The 13,933-nt window shown below is 39.8% G+C and overlaps 1 protein-coding gene across 7 annotated transcripts in view; it reads left to right on the top strand.

Moving 5' to 3' along the window:
* Positions 1–13,933, top strand: part of NAALADL2 (N-acetylated alpha-linked acidic dipeptidase like 2) — a 488,624-nt gene that overhangs the window by 109,035 nt on the left and 365,656 nt on the right. Inside the window, exon 1 of one of the 7 annotated variants that reach the window (XM_075761528.1) lies at positions 4,134–4,346. The exons of the other annotated variants lie outside the window; for them this stretch is intronic. Within the exon in view, the coding sequence (XP_075617643.1) occupies positions 4,304–4,346 (43 nt within the window). The 5' untranslated portion in view covers positions 4,134–4,303. Of the gene's footprint in view, positions 1–4,133; positions 4,347–13,933 lie in introns of those variants that run through there. 7 annotated transcript variants of the gene reach the window in all.

The following is a 13,933-nucleotide window of genomic DNA, read 5'->3' as shown; positions in this document are numbered from 1 at the left end:
AACAAACAGTTTTAGGAGAACATAAAACCAAGCTAGCCGTTTCTCACCATCAGTCATTGTTGGAAGAGGGAGTGTGAAAAATCTTGAGTTGCAGTTCTTTTTACGCTATTCCCACTTGTGGGCTTCATTTCAAAGGAAGAAGTATTTTCAGTACTAGCACTCTCATCTCTTGAATTCTTAAAATTATTTAAGAGTTAACAGAAGGTGATGTGATAAAATGCTGGAACTTAAACTACAAAATACTTTTGTAGGTGCTAAAAGCCTAAAATCAGAATCTTACTCTTCAAGGAAAGTGTTGGTACTCAGTAGCTAAGAAAAATATTTTTGTTGCCTGAGACTTCTATATTCTTTGGAATTAGTAGTTCTCTTTATATGGGGGAAGACCTCACAGAATACAGTATTGAAGGTAAAAACTAATCATTATAATTTCTCCTGTGTTTAAAAGTTGCAATAACATAGGGTATTTAAGGATTTCTGTCTTTCAAGCAATGGACAGTTTCTGTTTGGAGAGGGCAGAAATGCTTTAGATGTTTCTGTCTTACTAGTTGTAATTACCAAATATACTTTGCATTGCACTGCAGAACTTCATTGATAAACAAACTTGTTTTTCTTAATTATGTCTCTTAAATATAGAGCAACTCAAGATCATTTGAATATAGAAACTCAGCACTAGATGTTTGACTTCCCCAAGTTTGGTCAAGGAAGAGTTTGTTTGGGCTTCTCTACCGTCCCCAGGAAGGGATATGTGCAACCTAGGTATTGGTTCCCACATCAACTTAATAGTAAATGGTGCACTTGCTGAAGTGGCCTTGTTTGAGAGCTGAGATAAAGATCGGTGCCCAAATATTTTTCCTTCTCCCGTTTTAGGTGCATTTCGTCAGCTCTGAGCTTCAGGGAGATGGTGCAGATCTCCTTTTGTATTAGGGACCTGTTTGAAAAGCAGGAATACATACAGTCAGACCCTTTAATAAAGTCTCAATATGCACTCTTGCATGCTCATTTCATTAATTGTACTACTGGATAATTTCAGGAAAGGCCACTTTGGTTTGTCACTTGTGAAGTAATCACAGAGCTGACAAAGTTGTTATTTATGCATTTCTCTGCACCCAAAAATAATTCAGTCTCTGTCCTTAAGTAGAGGAAGCAGCATTAGAACCGAGCTGAGAGAGACCTCCATCCACTAAATGGGTGCTTCAGTTGAATGTGTCACTCATACTTTCAAGTGGAAACTTAGTAAATTAATTCAGGATGATGTCTAAATTAATTGAGGATGATGTCCAGCATTGGAACTGGAAGTGGCTGAGTGCCTGCTGTGCAGCTGGGGAGATTGCCCGGGTATCGGCTGGAGTCTCACCTCCCGTGCTGACTCTGACCTGGCCACGGGCAGCTTCAGGTCATGGACAGTAAACTGGGGTTCTAGGAGGGATGAGCCTGGTGAAATGTAGGAACCACTGACTGCAAATTTTAGGCCGCAAGCTGAGATTGAGGATTATGGGGGGAACAAAAAACCTAACAAAAGCTCAGCTAAACTAACAGAAATAAAATAATGAAAGGCTCATTTTTCAAACAGAAGTTCATTTTGCCTTTCTCTTTGCTTTCTTGCTAAAGAGCCTTTTCTGACTGTGGGACAGTTGATTTAACCCGACTAATTTGCTAATCAGGCAAGAATAAAGCATGAGCTTTTTCTTGTGAAGTCCTTCATTTTTTGTGAACTGAGTGAGGCATTCTTTGGAATTGACTGTTCGGATGATTCAGGTTTGGGATGTCTGATTCACCTCCAGCAGAACTCAGATGTTTTGGTATGGATAAAAGCTAGTTGCTTGTGTGGGTGAGGAAGGTGCTTAGCAAAGAAAAAGTTGGCAGTGAATCACTAAAGGATATAAATGTTTTTTTACTTCTGCCTATGTGATGATTAGTTTGAGGAGTGTTACTGTCTGTAGGAATATTCTTACTCCTAAATAAGTCTTTTGTTTTGATTAGCATAGTTTGTTTCAGAAATTCTACTTTAAAAGTATACTTTACCTAGCCTGAAATATCTTGAAAAACTATCTTTAATTTCCACCCCCCTCTGTATTTCTAATAAACAATTATTTCAGTACTTTAAGAAAAAAAAAAAAAAAAAAAAAAGAGGAAAAGGACAATAGAGTTTAGTTTTAAAAATAGACTTATTTTTTACTGGATTAAAAAAATTTCTAACACTATTGGTTAGACTATTTTGAGTGTAATCCAGATGGAGGTTAACATGGTGAGAGCTACTTACTCTTTTAATTTGTCACTCTTCCTTTAAAATAGTCGTGTGGCTTCTCTTTGATTTTTGTCATTGGCAGCTGCAAATGTAAATGTTAAAATAAAACTAACTTTGTAGGCAGAGAGACAGGTGTACTTGATCAACAAATTGATCACAAATGTATCAGACACCTGTTATTTGATTTCCACAGCAGAGAAGAGCAAATATTTTCTTGGAACTCAAAGTTTGGCTGAATAAGATTATCTTAAAAGTTTGTGTCCCTGTGCTGGTGTGGTGGGTTGACCCTGGCTGAGAGCCAGATGCCCACCAGAGCTGCTCTATCACTCCCCTCTTTCATTAGACAGGGGAGAAAAGGTACAATGAAAAAAAAAACTTACGGGTCGAGATAAGGACAGGGAGAGATCATTCTCTAATTATCATCATGAGCAAAACAGACAGAACTTAGAGAGGGAATTCATCTTATTTATTACTAAGCAAAACAGAGTAGAGGAATGAGAAAATAAAACCAAATCTTAAAAACACCTCCCCCCACCTCTCCCATCTTCCCGGGCTCAACTTCACTCCCGGCTTCAACCTCCGCCCCCCTCAGCGGCACAGGGGGACGGGGAGTGGGGGTTACAGTCAGTTCATCACACGGTGTTTCTGCCGCTTCTTCATCCTCAGGGGGAGGACTCATTGTTCCCCCGCTCCAGCGTGGGGTCCCTCTCACGGGAGACAGTCCTTCACGGCCTTCTCCAACGTGAGTCTCCTCCACGGGGTGCAGACCTTCAGGAGCAGACTGCTCCAGCGTGGGTCCCCCATGGGGTCACAAGTCCTGCCAGCAAACCTGCTCTGGTGTGGGCTCCTCTCTCCACGGATCCACAGGTCCTGCCAGGAGCTTGCTCCAGCGCGGGCTTCCCACGGGGTCACAGCCTCCTTCAGGTGTCTCCACCTGCTCCAGCATGGGGTCCTTCACAGGCTGCAGGTGGAATCGCTACACCCCCTCATCCTTCCTCCATGGGCTGCAGGGGGACAGCCTGCTTCACCATGGTCTTCACCACAGGCTGCAGGGGGATCTCTGCTCCGGCGCCTGGAGCACCTCCTCCCCCTCCTTCTTCACTGACCTTGGTGTCTGCAGATGTTCTTACATCTTCTCACTCCTCTCTCTGGCTGCAAAAGCTCTCTCTAACTGTTTTTGTCTTTCTTAAATATGTTATCACAGAGGCGCTGATTGGCTTGGCCTTGGCCAGCGGCGGGTCCGTCTTGGAGCCGGCTGGCATTGGCTCTATCAGACACAGGGGAAGCTTCTAGCAGCTTCTCACTGAAGCCACCCCTGTAGCCCTCCCCGCTACCAAACCTTGCCACGCAAACCCAACACAGCTGGAGAAGGAGGGGAAGAGAGGCAACACAACCTTTTGTTTTGTTTTAGAAACCCTTTCTGTCACACAGTCAAAACAATCTCAAAATTACAGTGTTCAAGTAAAGCATTTTCCTTGGAGGTAATCTTTGGGGAAAAACAGGGGAAGGGTGCTTTTGTTTTTTAGGTTTTGGGTTCTTTGAAAGATTTTGCCAAGGGGCACTGCACCTACAGCAGTCACCTTTCTGCTCTCCCTGGTGGAGAGCTGTGGCTGCAAAGTTTCCATCCCACAGAGATTGGCTTGATAGTTACCATTTAGTTTTTCTATGAAATGCAAATTCAGAGGATCTTTAAGATCCGTTGCAAATTTTGTTGCCATTTTGACTAAACACCTGCCGTGATGTTTTCAGATCTGTGTGAAAGTGAAAGGAAAGGGTGGGGAACGAGGGAGCAGGAGAGTCCAAGAGGAGACAAAGCAGCCTTGCCTGCAGCACATGGTAATCAAAGGAGATCAAAGGATATGATGTCAGTTTATAGAGAAACAGGTCAGGCAAGCCCAGGTAGCTCAGGAAGCCGGATACTAATTATTCACAGAAGAAAGTCAGGTATACAGTTACTGTGCTGCCGTTGAAAGTCGGGAGGTCAAAACTTGCACTGCAACGGAGTCAACTTGATAACACGGCTTGGCTCCTTACGGGAGAGTTTATCGTTTTCTAAAAATGGGAGAGAATGAATCGAGTGTGCCGAGTCCGTCCCAACAAGGTAAGCACATGCAACCTGCGAAATCCCGGGCTGTTGGGAGGTTTGGGGCATTGTTAGTCTCTGCATGTGGGAGCTTGTTTTGCTGTCGGGTGTTGCAGCATGTGCTGTGTGTCCATGCGAGGGGACATGTGTTTTCACCTGTGTTTTGGGGAAAGGAGGAAATCCACATCCCTTATCTCTGCAATACGTTACTTTAAAAAAAAAAAACAAAAAACCAACAAAACACTGTGTGACTTTAGGAGAGTAAGGGAAGGTCTGATAAGATCGTGTAAGTGTTTGGCACTGTGTTGTCAACAAAGGTTGCTTTAACCTTAAGGTGATCTGTGGATGTAGAGGTTGCTGTTCTGTAGCTTAGTTCAATTGTCTGCAAATATTTTTTGGATAGGAAATGCTTTGCACAACTGTTTTGCACAGATTGAGTACCTGTTGCATGTCGGCATGGCATAGCAGATGCGTAAAGCTGAAGGATATTATTTCTGTTTTGCATTCTTGGCTTATTCCAGGTTGTCTTTTTTTTTTTTTTTTTTTAATTTCTGTGGGCTGTGCTAAGATAACACCAACACATGCATGTAAAGTAGCCCTTGTAAGCACTTGTGTGACTAACTGTTAAAAGAGAGGATTCTGTTCTAGGTGTTTTAAATTTTCTGTAGAAGCCTGAACACAACAGTTCATAAATCTTGCTTAGTCCTTCTTTTGCAACATTAATGTCAAGTTTTTGCTTTGAGAAAGAATGTTTTCCCAGTAGCCCTTTTTTCTTCCAACGGACAGTTTTAATGTCCCAGGAAATATTATCTTCCTGAGGAATTATTCCATTATTTTATCTTCTTAGCATTCAGTGGTTTTCCCCTGACGTTCAACCCGTGCTTTTCTTTTGCTTGACTTTACCAGTCTCTTCCTGGCCTCTTTCTTGTGCTTTGCATACCAGCAAGGAATAAAGCTTTGTGCCTATTTTGGGTTTTGCAAGAATCCCCAATCTATTGTAAAATTTGCAAATGGTTTTCTGAGAGCTGCAGTGGTAACTTTCTAGTCAATAAGAAGCTCTGTTATTATTTTTCTCCATTGTTATTTTTCTTCATATACACACAAGCATGTTATACCGAGATTCAAATGTGTGTCTCGGACCTGTGTTAATTGGGCACAACTCCGTTAATGCCAGAGCAGATTCTGTTCACGGAGTAGTTCTATTCCACTGCCGCTTTTTCTTGGTGCGCGTTAATAAGTGTGTACATGCTACACAGAAAACATATACTAGCAAATTCAATTTTGATCCAGATTTTAATTTTGTAAAAAGCAATAGTAATGTTCAGTAGTGTACGAGTCTAAGCATCATTTGTAGCATGGTAGTGAGAGAATTGGTATTGTTTTTCATTCAGGATCTGACTGGAGGTTACAGGGGTATGCTACTCAGAAATATATCCAGCCTATGGTGCAAGTGAGGAACTGTATCACTGCTGCTAATACAAGAAAATCTTATTGATAAAACTGTTGTAAAATGATTTCAGGCCCATTGTATTTTGTGCGGGTCTCTTAAGAGCCATGATTGTGATTCTGACTTAATTTGTGCCTTTTCTCGATTAGTGTAAGTGAGCTTAGTCAAATGTAATTTCTCTTGATTTGTATTAGTGGAAATGGGACAAGAATTAGGGCTGCACAATAATACCATTTTTTAACACACAGAGTGTAGGTTTTTTCAGTTGCCATCAATCCGATGTACTGGGTTATTTCCATGTGTGCTTGTTTTTAGAAACTGTCCAAAATAATTGGTGATTCAACTGGTATTTTTTTAAGGGGAAAAAAAATGGTAGAAAAATTAACATTACTCAAGATACCTGTCAAAACCACTGCCAGTGAGTGAACTTGCATTTCTTTTCATGTTATTTATTTTTAGAGAACTTTGCGCTTGTGTGACTTACTAAAGGTGCCAGATTGACAGCCCCGGAGGCTGGCTTCACTTATTCATTAGCAAAAGAGGTTCGGCCTGGGCAGCAGGTGCACAAACCTACTTGCTGTGCTATACCCATGTGTCTCGGTTCTGCTGTGAAAAAATCCTTTTTGAGGATCCAAGGGTTTTGGTCCTGTTCACTCCTTGCCTTTCCCTGCAGCATTTTCTTCTAAGGGCACAACAGAATGGTCGTGTGATGATTAGGTTTGTGCGCTAAAGACTACGCAGAGACCTTTATTTGATTTCACCAAACAGCCGTCAGATGGTGAAGAAGGCTTGGGGCTTACATAAGTCAGTAATTCTCGCCATCTGGTCAATCAGTAAATATAAGGTTGCTCTGCCGTCACAACATTTTTGTTTTTCACCAAGTACAGTAAGCTCAGAGAATAAATTAGCTCTTGATTTGGTTCCGTTGTTATTCTTGAGACCTCCATTTCTGCGGAGGCTTGCAGCCTGGGTGTGACAACTGAAAAGAGCAAAGCCCAGAACAATAGAGCTTTGACTGCCAGCCATAAATTGATTCCTCGTTCAAGCAAGCACACTGAGAGCCCTTCACAAATGCACTGCGACTAACTCAGAATATCTTGTATTTTTGTGGTTTGGTTTTTTTGGTTTGTTCTTCTTAGGTTTTTTTGCTTGCAGAAGCAAGATCCATTCCTTCACATGCGTTTTTTTTTTTAGTGAATTAAGTACTTTTTACTGGAGAGTATGATAACATTAGCCCCACAAGATGCAATTACTGTAAATTTTAATTTTATGATATTGTACATGAGTTGTAGTTGATTTTATACTGTATTGTGTTGCTAGATGATCATAGTAGTTTTGCTCGCTTGCTAAGTGTGTGTAATATGTGCTTGCCTCTCTGGCCCGCAGAGGACACAGTTAAATTGACAAGTTCAAGTCAAAGCAGCTTATTCTTTCGGTTCTCAGGAGGCACAGTAAGTGAGTAAGAATGAGAGGACTTATATGACCATTATTAATATACCATTCTGAAAATTTTGGGTTTTTTTCAGGGCTCCCTTATGTGTTGTTTATTAGCATATCTAAAGCATTTTTAGAAATGGTTTCATTATATATATCCTTAATATAAACATATGATTAAATAAGTATAATATTTCTTAAAATAATTTCTAGCAAGTTCAGATTCCTTCCGTAATTAAACTGGGCTTTGGATCAGCTCCAAAGCATGTGTTCCTTAGGGTTTGTTCTTGTGTTCTGATGCTGATTTTTAGATCAATATACATGTAGTCACATGAAACATTTACAGACCAGGTCTTAAAGAAGCAACTTCTACTTCTCGCTGAGAAAGGTGATAGGAAAATATCAACAGCCTACATAAAGAACACGATATGCTTGGGTGGGGCAGTGGGAATTAAAAAGGGAATGTCCCAGAAAGCGAATTTCAGAACCGTGGCTGTTCAGTCTCAAGCTTCCCTTTCCTAATAAGAGTGTTTCTTAGTCACCTGGTCTACCCTGCTTGCTTTTGTTTCAGGTTTGTGTTTTTGAGCAGGACTCTGAATAATGCTAATGAATGCTGTAATCAGCTGCAGTTATTAACTGTGGGGTTCTCGTACAGAAGGTGGTAACTCTGAAGGTCCACGGTAAAAATGCTTCCTCCCCGCTTTGCGTTTGATGGCCTCAGTCATCAGAATTGAGTGCCTGTTTGCTCTCTGGACAGTTATTAGCAGAACATCATTGGGTCCCTTCTTGGCTCTTTTTGAATGATAATAGTGAGGGTTTCCTGTGACAGCATTTCTTACACAGATTGGCTCTATTCACCAACCAGGTACAGTAACAATGGGTAATTTAAAATAATTCATTTTACTGCTGCCTCCTGTAGATTTTTTACTTTCATTTTGAAGTGGTGAATCTAGAGAGCTGGAGAAGTATGTTCTGATCACTATTCTGGTGCTGTGAAGAATATGAGATTCAAATAGTCCCGCAGAGCCATCAGCAGCTGGATCAGCACAGACCACTCTTTTTTGACTTCAGCTGAAGTCATTCTAACGTGTTTTCTGGGTGCTTTTAACTCTTTTATCACAGGTATGCTATTTTTTTTAGCTTTAATTTCTCAGCTTATAGTTGCTCATGAATCAGGATTTACAGAAATATCCTCACTAACATAAGCATATTAAAACTGAGAAAATTGCATAAATTGAAACATGAGAAAAGTGAATCTCTCTCTCCAATGCTGAGAATCCACTACAGAACTGGATATCAAACCCAAGACTTCCAGCTCCTAATCTGTTTCTTATTATTGTTGTTTTGCTGTTATAATCCTTTCCAGTTCTTAGAGGTGTGTTGCAGATCATTGCATCCTAATATATATGCCTGAAAATGAAACAAGATAGCAACATCTTCCTGCAATAAATAGAACTGAAATTGAAAATGTGGTAGATATATAGTAAAAGGATGATGTTTGCAAAGTGTCCAAAAACTTTTCCTCGTAATCTTGATCATAAAGCTACTTTAAACTTTGAAATTCTACCAAATGTAGAAATAAGCTCTTGTCAGCAGTAGGGTCTATCAGATTCAGTGTTTGCCGCTCAGGGAAGTGATCCAAGGGAAGTTGTTGGTTTTTCCCGCAATACATCATTCTTCAGTGTGTGTGGTAAGCGTTATATTTGTTTTGGCTGCTCCTCTACCTCTTTTCTCTGAAAGTATGTCGCTTACTGGAGAAAAAGAAAGCACGGAGGTTGACGCAGAGGGAATATCAACATGGTTTTAGCAGTTCAGACAAAGGAATCTGAGGTTTATGTAAACTTCTTATGTGGATATGACAGTAGTTTGTAATCTAAAGAGTGTTCTGCATTCATAGCAGGTCCTCACAAGGTCTCTTTTTTCCCCCTCCTTCAAGTACTGGAAGTTTTTAGGAAGCTACTGGAATTTTTTCCACCTCTATACAGGGATTGTATTCCATAGTCCTGGTTGAAAAGGTGGTGGTGGTGAGGGGGTTTATTTTATTTGTCTTTTTCCTTTGCTGAAAAAACAGTATGTCCATCACAAATGAGGTGGTAGAATCCTGGGACAGTATCCCAAAGAGCATTCTGCCTTGCAGTGAGTTTGAGATGTGCATTATAAAGACAAGCAAGGTTATTTTCTTTATCTCAGTATCATTGTGATCAAAGTATGTAGAATAACTGTTTGGTTTCCGTTTGGCTTTTTTGGTTTGGTTTTGTTTGTTGTTTTTTTCCTCCCAAGACCTGGTGTCTTAATTAGTCCCTTCATACTTATGATATTCTTAATATTCCATTAGATTTATGGACATTGCCCGACTGTAATGTAGTAGCGTTACATTGTAATGTAGTATGCTTTAAGCAACAGAGAAAAAGTAGGATAAAGTAGGCTTTACTGGAGCAATTTCTACATTTCAGTGATCATGTGTGTGTATTTTTTTTTCTTGGGTTGTTTTTTGTATACTGTTGTCATTGTTATTTATGTTAGATTCAAGCTAATAGGAGAAACATCAATTACTTAGGATACTTAGGCCAAAGAAAAGGACTACTGGTATAAGACCTGTGCAATAGTGCTTTCCCATGTAGTATGTAGTGAATTTTGAAAAATTTGAAACAGGTCATTGTAGATTTGTTCTGAATCTGGAGACTTGGTTTTCTCTAGTTTTCTTGCTATTCCTAGTGGTTATGGGTAACTCTATGCATTTTCAGACTGTCATAATATATGTATATATTGTTAGGTATCGTATATCCGGAGGTGTATGAAGCAACTCTATATTAGCAGAGGGAAATTTTAGTGAGCATTTGAGTAATTTTCTCTCACATGTTCCTAATTGTAAGGCCAAGCAGGCTGCTGGGGGAGAAGGCATACTGCTTGGATTTACATGACTGAAAATATTGTTAAACTAAGAACACGCTGTGAAGGCTATCAAACAGAAAGTGGCTTCTATCACATCATTTGCTCCTGTCTTGAAAAGAGGTGAAGTGCACTGCATAAAGACTTTTGCGTTCTTAGTGATGCTGCTTCAAGAGTTATTTCGAGCATCCATATTCATGACAAGTAGTTAAAAGTTAGCATGTGTTTAAAAAAAAAAAAAATTAAAAAATTGGGGGATTTTGACTATTTGAACCGTATTTACTAAGCAAATCAGGCTTATGCTATCTGTCAGATAAACTTGAGAATGTTCAGGCAAGTTTTGGATATTTCGGATGTTCTTCTGGAAGCATATTTTTCCAAAAGATTTTATCAGAGATCAGTTGATTTATGCAGCAGTAAATGTAGCTGAAGATCTGCCTTAAGTATAAGGGTTGGGGGAAGCAAAGAAGTTTAATTACTCTTCAGTGACTTCAGATCTTCATATCCTAAGATTAATTTTTAATTACACAGAAAGCTGTACAACCCTGAGGAAGCATGGACACGTCCACACTTACAGAACAAAATGCTGACTGGTTTGCTAAAGGGTGCATGTTTGTCAGAAATACTGTGATTTCATTACCTGCTATGGTGTTTTCTAACGTGTTATTTCAGAGAAAGAACTCTGTAAGGATGCAGTTCAGTGTTTAATGTCTATATCATAGTTGTGACAATTTTTAGGAATTTCATGGTTGTGGAATATATAGAACTGGGAACAATAACTGCAAAACTGTTCTTTTTGTGTTTAGTCAACAGTCAGAGAAATATTTACTTGATCTACATCAGGAAAGTAGCTAGAAACTGTTGGAAACCAACGGTCGGCTTCAAGGAGGCTTGTCATATTCTTCCCTCTCCAGGAAGATGTGCCTGTTCTGTGTAGTAGTGCTGGAGCTTTTCTCTCAAATGTTTAATTTCTGGTTTGGTTTTTTTTTTGAGTCCACTGTCTCCACTGTCGTGTTTCCCTCCGGACAGTGTTTCAGCTGGTGCAGAGCCACGGGAGGTTTTGGACCTGCACTGGTACTAGGGGTCCACTCTTGCAGAGTGGTGCTGCAGCTGTTTCTGCCTTTTTCCGGTTTCATGTTACATTTTGGTGCTGTATTGAAACCCTTCTTAGCATTCAGGAGAATAAAAAGCATAACCTGAAGTTAATTAAATCCATCCCTGTAGAACCAGTCATAGGAAGTGGAGCTGAGATTTTTAGCTTGAATGTTACTGTGACTCTAAACTATAGCATAGTTTCATAATAGCTGGCTTTGTCAATTTGTATATATATTCATCTTCAAATCGTTCTTGTAAAAAAGTGGCATTTCTGCTGTCTGTGTAAGCTCAGCTTTATGTGCCTTCATAACACAATTAAGTTTACCGCATTTTATTCCTGCTAGCACTGCAAAGAGGGGCTGAGTCAGACTGTATTTGTTCTTGTTGCTTCATCAGCAGAAATGTTTACCAACTTTCTAGTTATATTTTATTTGTGAAAACACAATGAAAGTAATGGGGTTGCACTGGTATCAGAAGGTTTAATTTGGCCTCTGTTGTTATTAGCATTGATTGAGACATAAGAGCAAGAAATTATCCAGTTTTACTTCCAGCGCCCAAGGCTGAGTTTTTAGGGCTGACAGGAGAGAAATTTACATCTTTTTACTTCTGAACTGAGTATATTTAATCTGAAAGTTTGAGAGTTTCAGTAAACCCAAATCGTGCCAATGTTGGTTGTGCAGCAGAATCGTTTTTTCTCTCTCCTCATAGAGGTGATGCCTAGTTGTCCTCGATCAACTGCGCTTTCTTCTCGTCTGCTCTCTATTCTCTCTTCAAGTTTTTTCTCAGTATGCCTTGAGTGGAAGAAAGCATAGTTGGACTGTTTGGGTTATAAATAGAAAGCCATTCCAATATTCCAGTAGATTAAATTACAGATACCATATTACTTGATGACCCTGGTGCCTTGCACGCCATCCCTGGGATGCTGCCTCCCTGTAACAAAAGCTTCGTGGTAGTTGAGCTCTAAGGTGCTGTAAATTCAGTTGTCTGTTAATTCATGGGCGTTCTGGCCATCACCTGTCAACTGTAGCCCAGCTGATGGTTAACCAACAGATAATTATATAAAGCCGTGTCCTCTACATACGTAAACAACAAAATGTTTATAACTGTTGCTTTGTTGATATAGAGAATTTGCCCTGTTTACTGTTTCTATACTTACCAGATTACATGTAAAAACCATAAAATCCTTTATATTATCCATAAACATAATAAAAAATGCTACACTACATAACTTTGACTTAGTCAATAATTCTAGGCTTAGCCTGAGGGGTTGAAAAGAAAATTATTCCTGTTACAAATTTTAATTATGCCATAAACTTTGGGAAATAGCTATTGATCTTCAGCATCTGGCATCAGAAATGTTGCCTGCTTTTTTTGGTTATTTAGTTTGTGAGTAGCATTGTCATATAGGATAAAAATAAAAAATGTCAGAGGAGATGATGTACCGTATGCAAATGAGAATATTTTGGTTTGTTTATATACTAAAAATATTTTATTGCTGAAGTTTTTTGTTTCTTACCAGATTTTTTTGTCTTTCTCCAGAGAAATTTGCATTTGAGATGCAAGAAAGCAAATTCTAATTCTATCAAAGACCCTTTCTCACCATGGGACGCTATAACGTATACAGTATGTTTCTTGTCTTAGAAGTACATTTAAAATTGTAATTCAATTAACTTCTCTCTGTTGTGGAAAAAATTATAATTCCAAGGGCCAGGTGAGACAAAGGCCGGTGTCTTATTTTCGTACTTTTTGCCTTAAACCTGGGCTGTTAGATAATGGGTATTAGTGTAAAAAATTTAAGTCTGGCTTAAAATAGTAAAAGTGAACGTCTGATCTGATATGAAATCAGTGGCAAAGCTAGCGTTGCTCTTCAGCGCAGTGAGCTCTTACTCAGATATTGCGGAGCAGGAAGAAGAGCTTTTTAACGTTTTTAAATTTCAGAGCAGCATGTTATGAGCACAGCATTAGAAATGCAGACTACTTTTCTAATTGTAATAAGGCCTAGAGCCAAACGTGTTGTTTCATGGCATGTCTGCTTATGGTTCATGAGGTTTGACTGTAGGTGAAAGAAGAGGGAGAACTGAGGTGACCCCTGAAAACAGTCATTTTAGGTGACTGGAAATACAGGCTATACTCTCTTTAAAATTTCAGTACAAGGATCCTTGTAAGCTGGGTAGGATAAAGCTCCCTTTCTTTCCCCCATCCAAAATGGTCTTTGAGGAGATGCTGCTTGGTGTCCTCCTTTTGAGGTGAACAGAGGAAGATAGTCCTCCCTATCCAGGAGAACTGGGGGGGGCCACATAGAGAAAACTCACTGAAGAAAAATGGGTTAGAGCGCTCCAAAGAACTGGCCCTTGGAAGGACGATCAAGGGCAACTCACCACGATGACAAAGGGTGATGTAGACTCTCAGACTCCTGCGTAGATTCCCGTGGGACCAAAAAGCATTTCCTTTCTCTCCAAATGTCTGCATTATTGTCGTAGTTTAGCTCCAGCCGGCAGCTAAGTACCATGCAGCTGCTTGCTTACTCCTCCCATGCTGGCGGTGTGGGGAGGAGAATCAGAAGAAAAAGGTAAAACTCATGGGTTTGGGATAAGGACCTAATCTTAGTGTCAAATACTAAGTTGATGCATCTATATTAAGAGGAAGGATGTTTGTAAAGCTATAGCATGTGGGTAGTCTGCTCTGTAAGGGAAACTCCCAGAACACCCTTGAGAAATATTGCGCTTTTCCCCTTATTTCA

The sequence above is a fragment of the Balearica regulorum genome, chromosome 9 (genome assembly GCF_011004875.1).
Source record: "Balearica regulorum gibbericeps isolate bBalReg1 chromosome 9, bBalReg1.pri, whole genome shotgun sequence".
NCBI lineage: Eukaryota > Metazoa > Chordata > Aves > Gruiformes > Gruidae > Balearica > Balearica regulorum.
The sequence above is the reverse complement of the archived record's forward strand: the minus strand, read 5'-3'. Positions and strand labels throughout refer to the sequence as shown.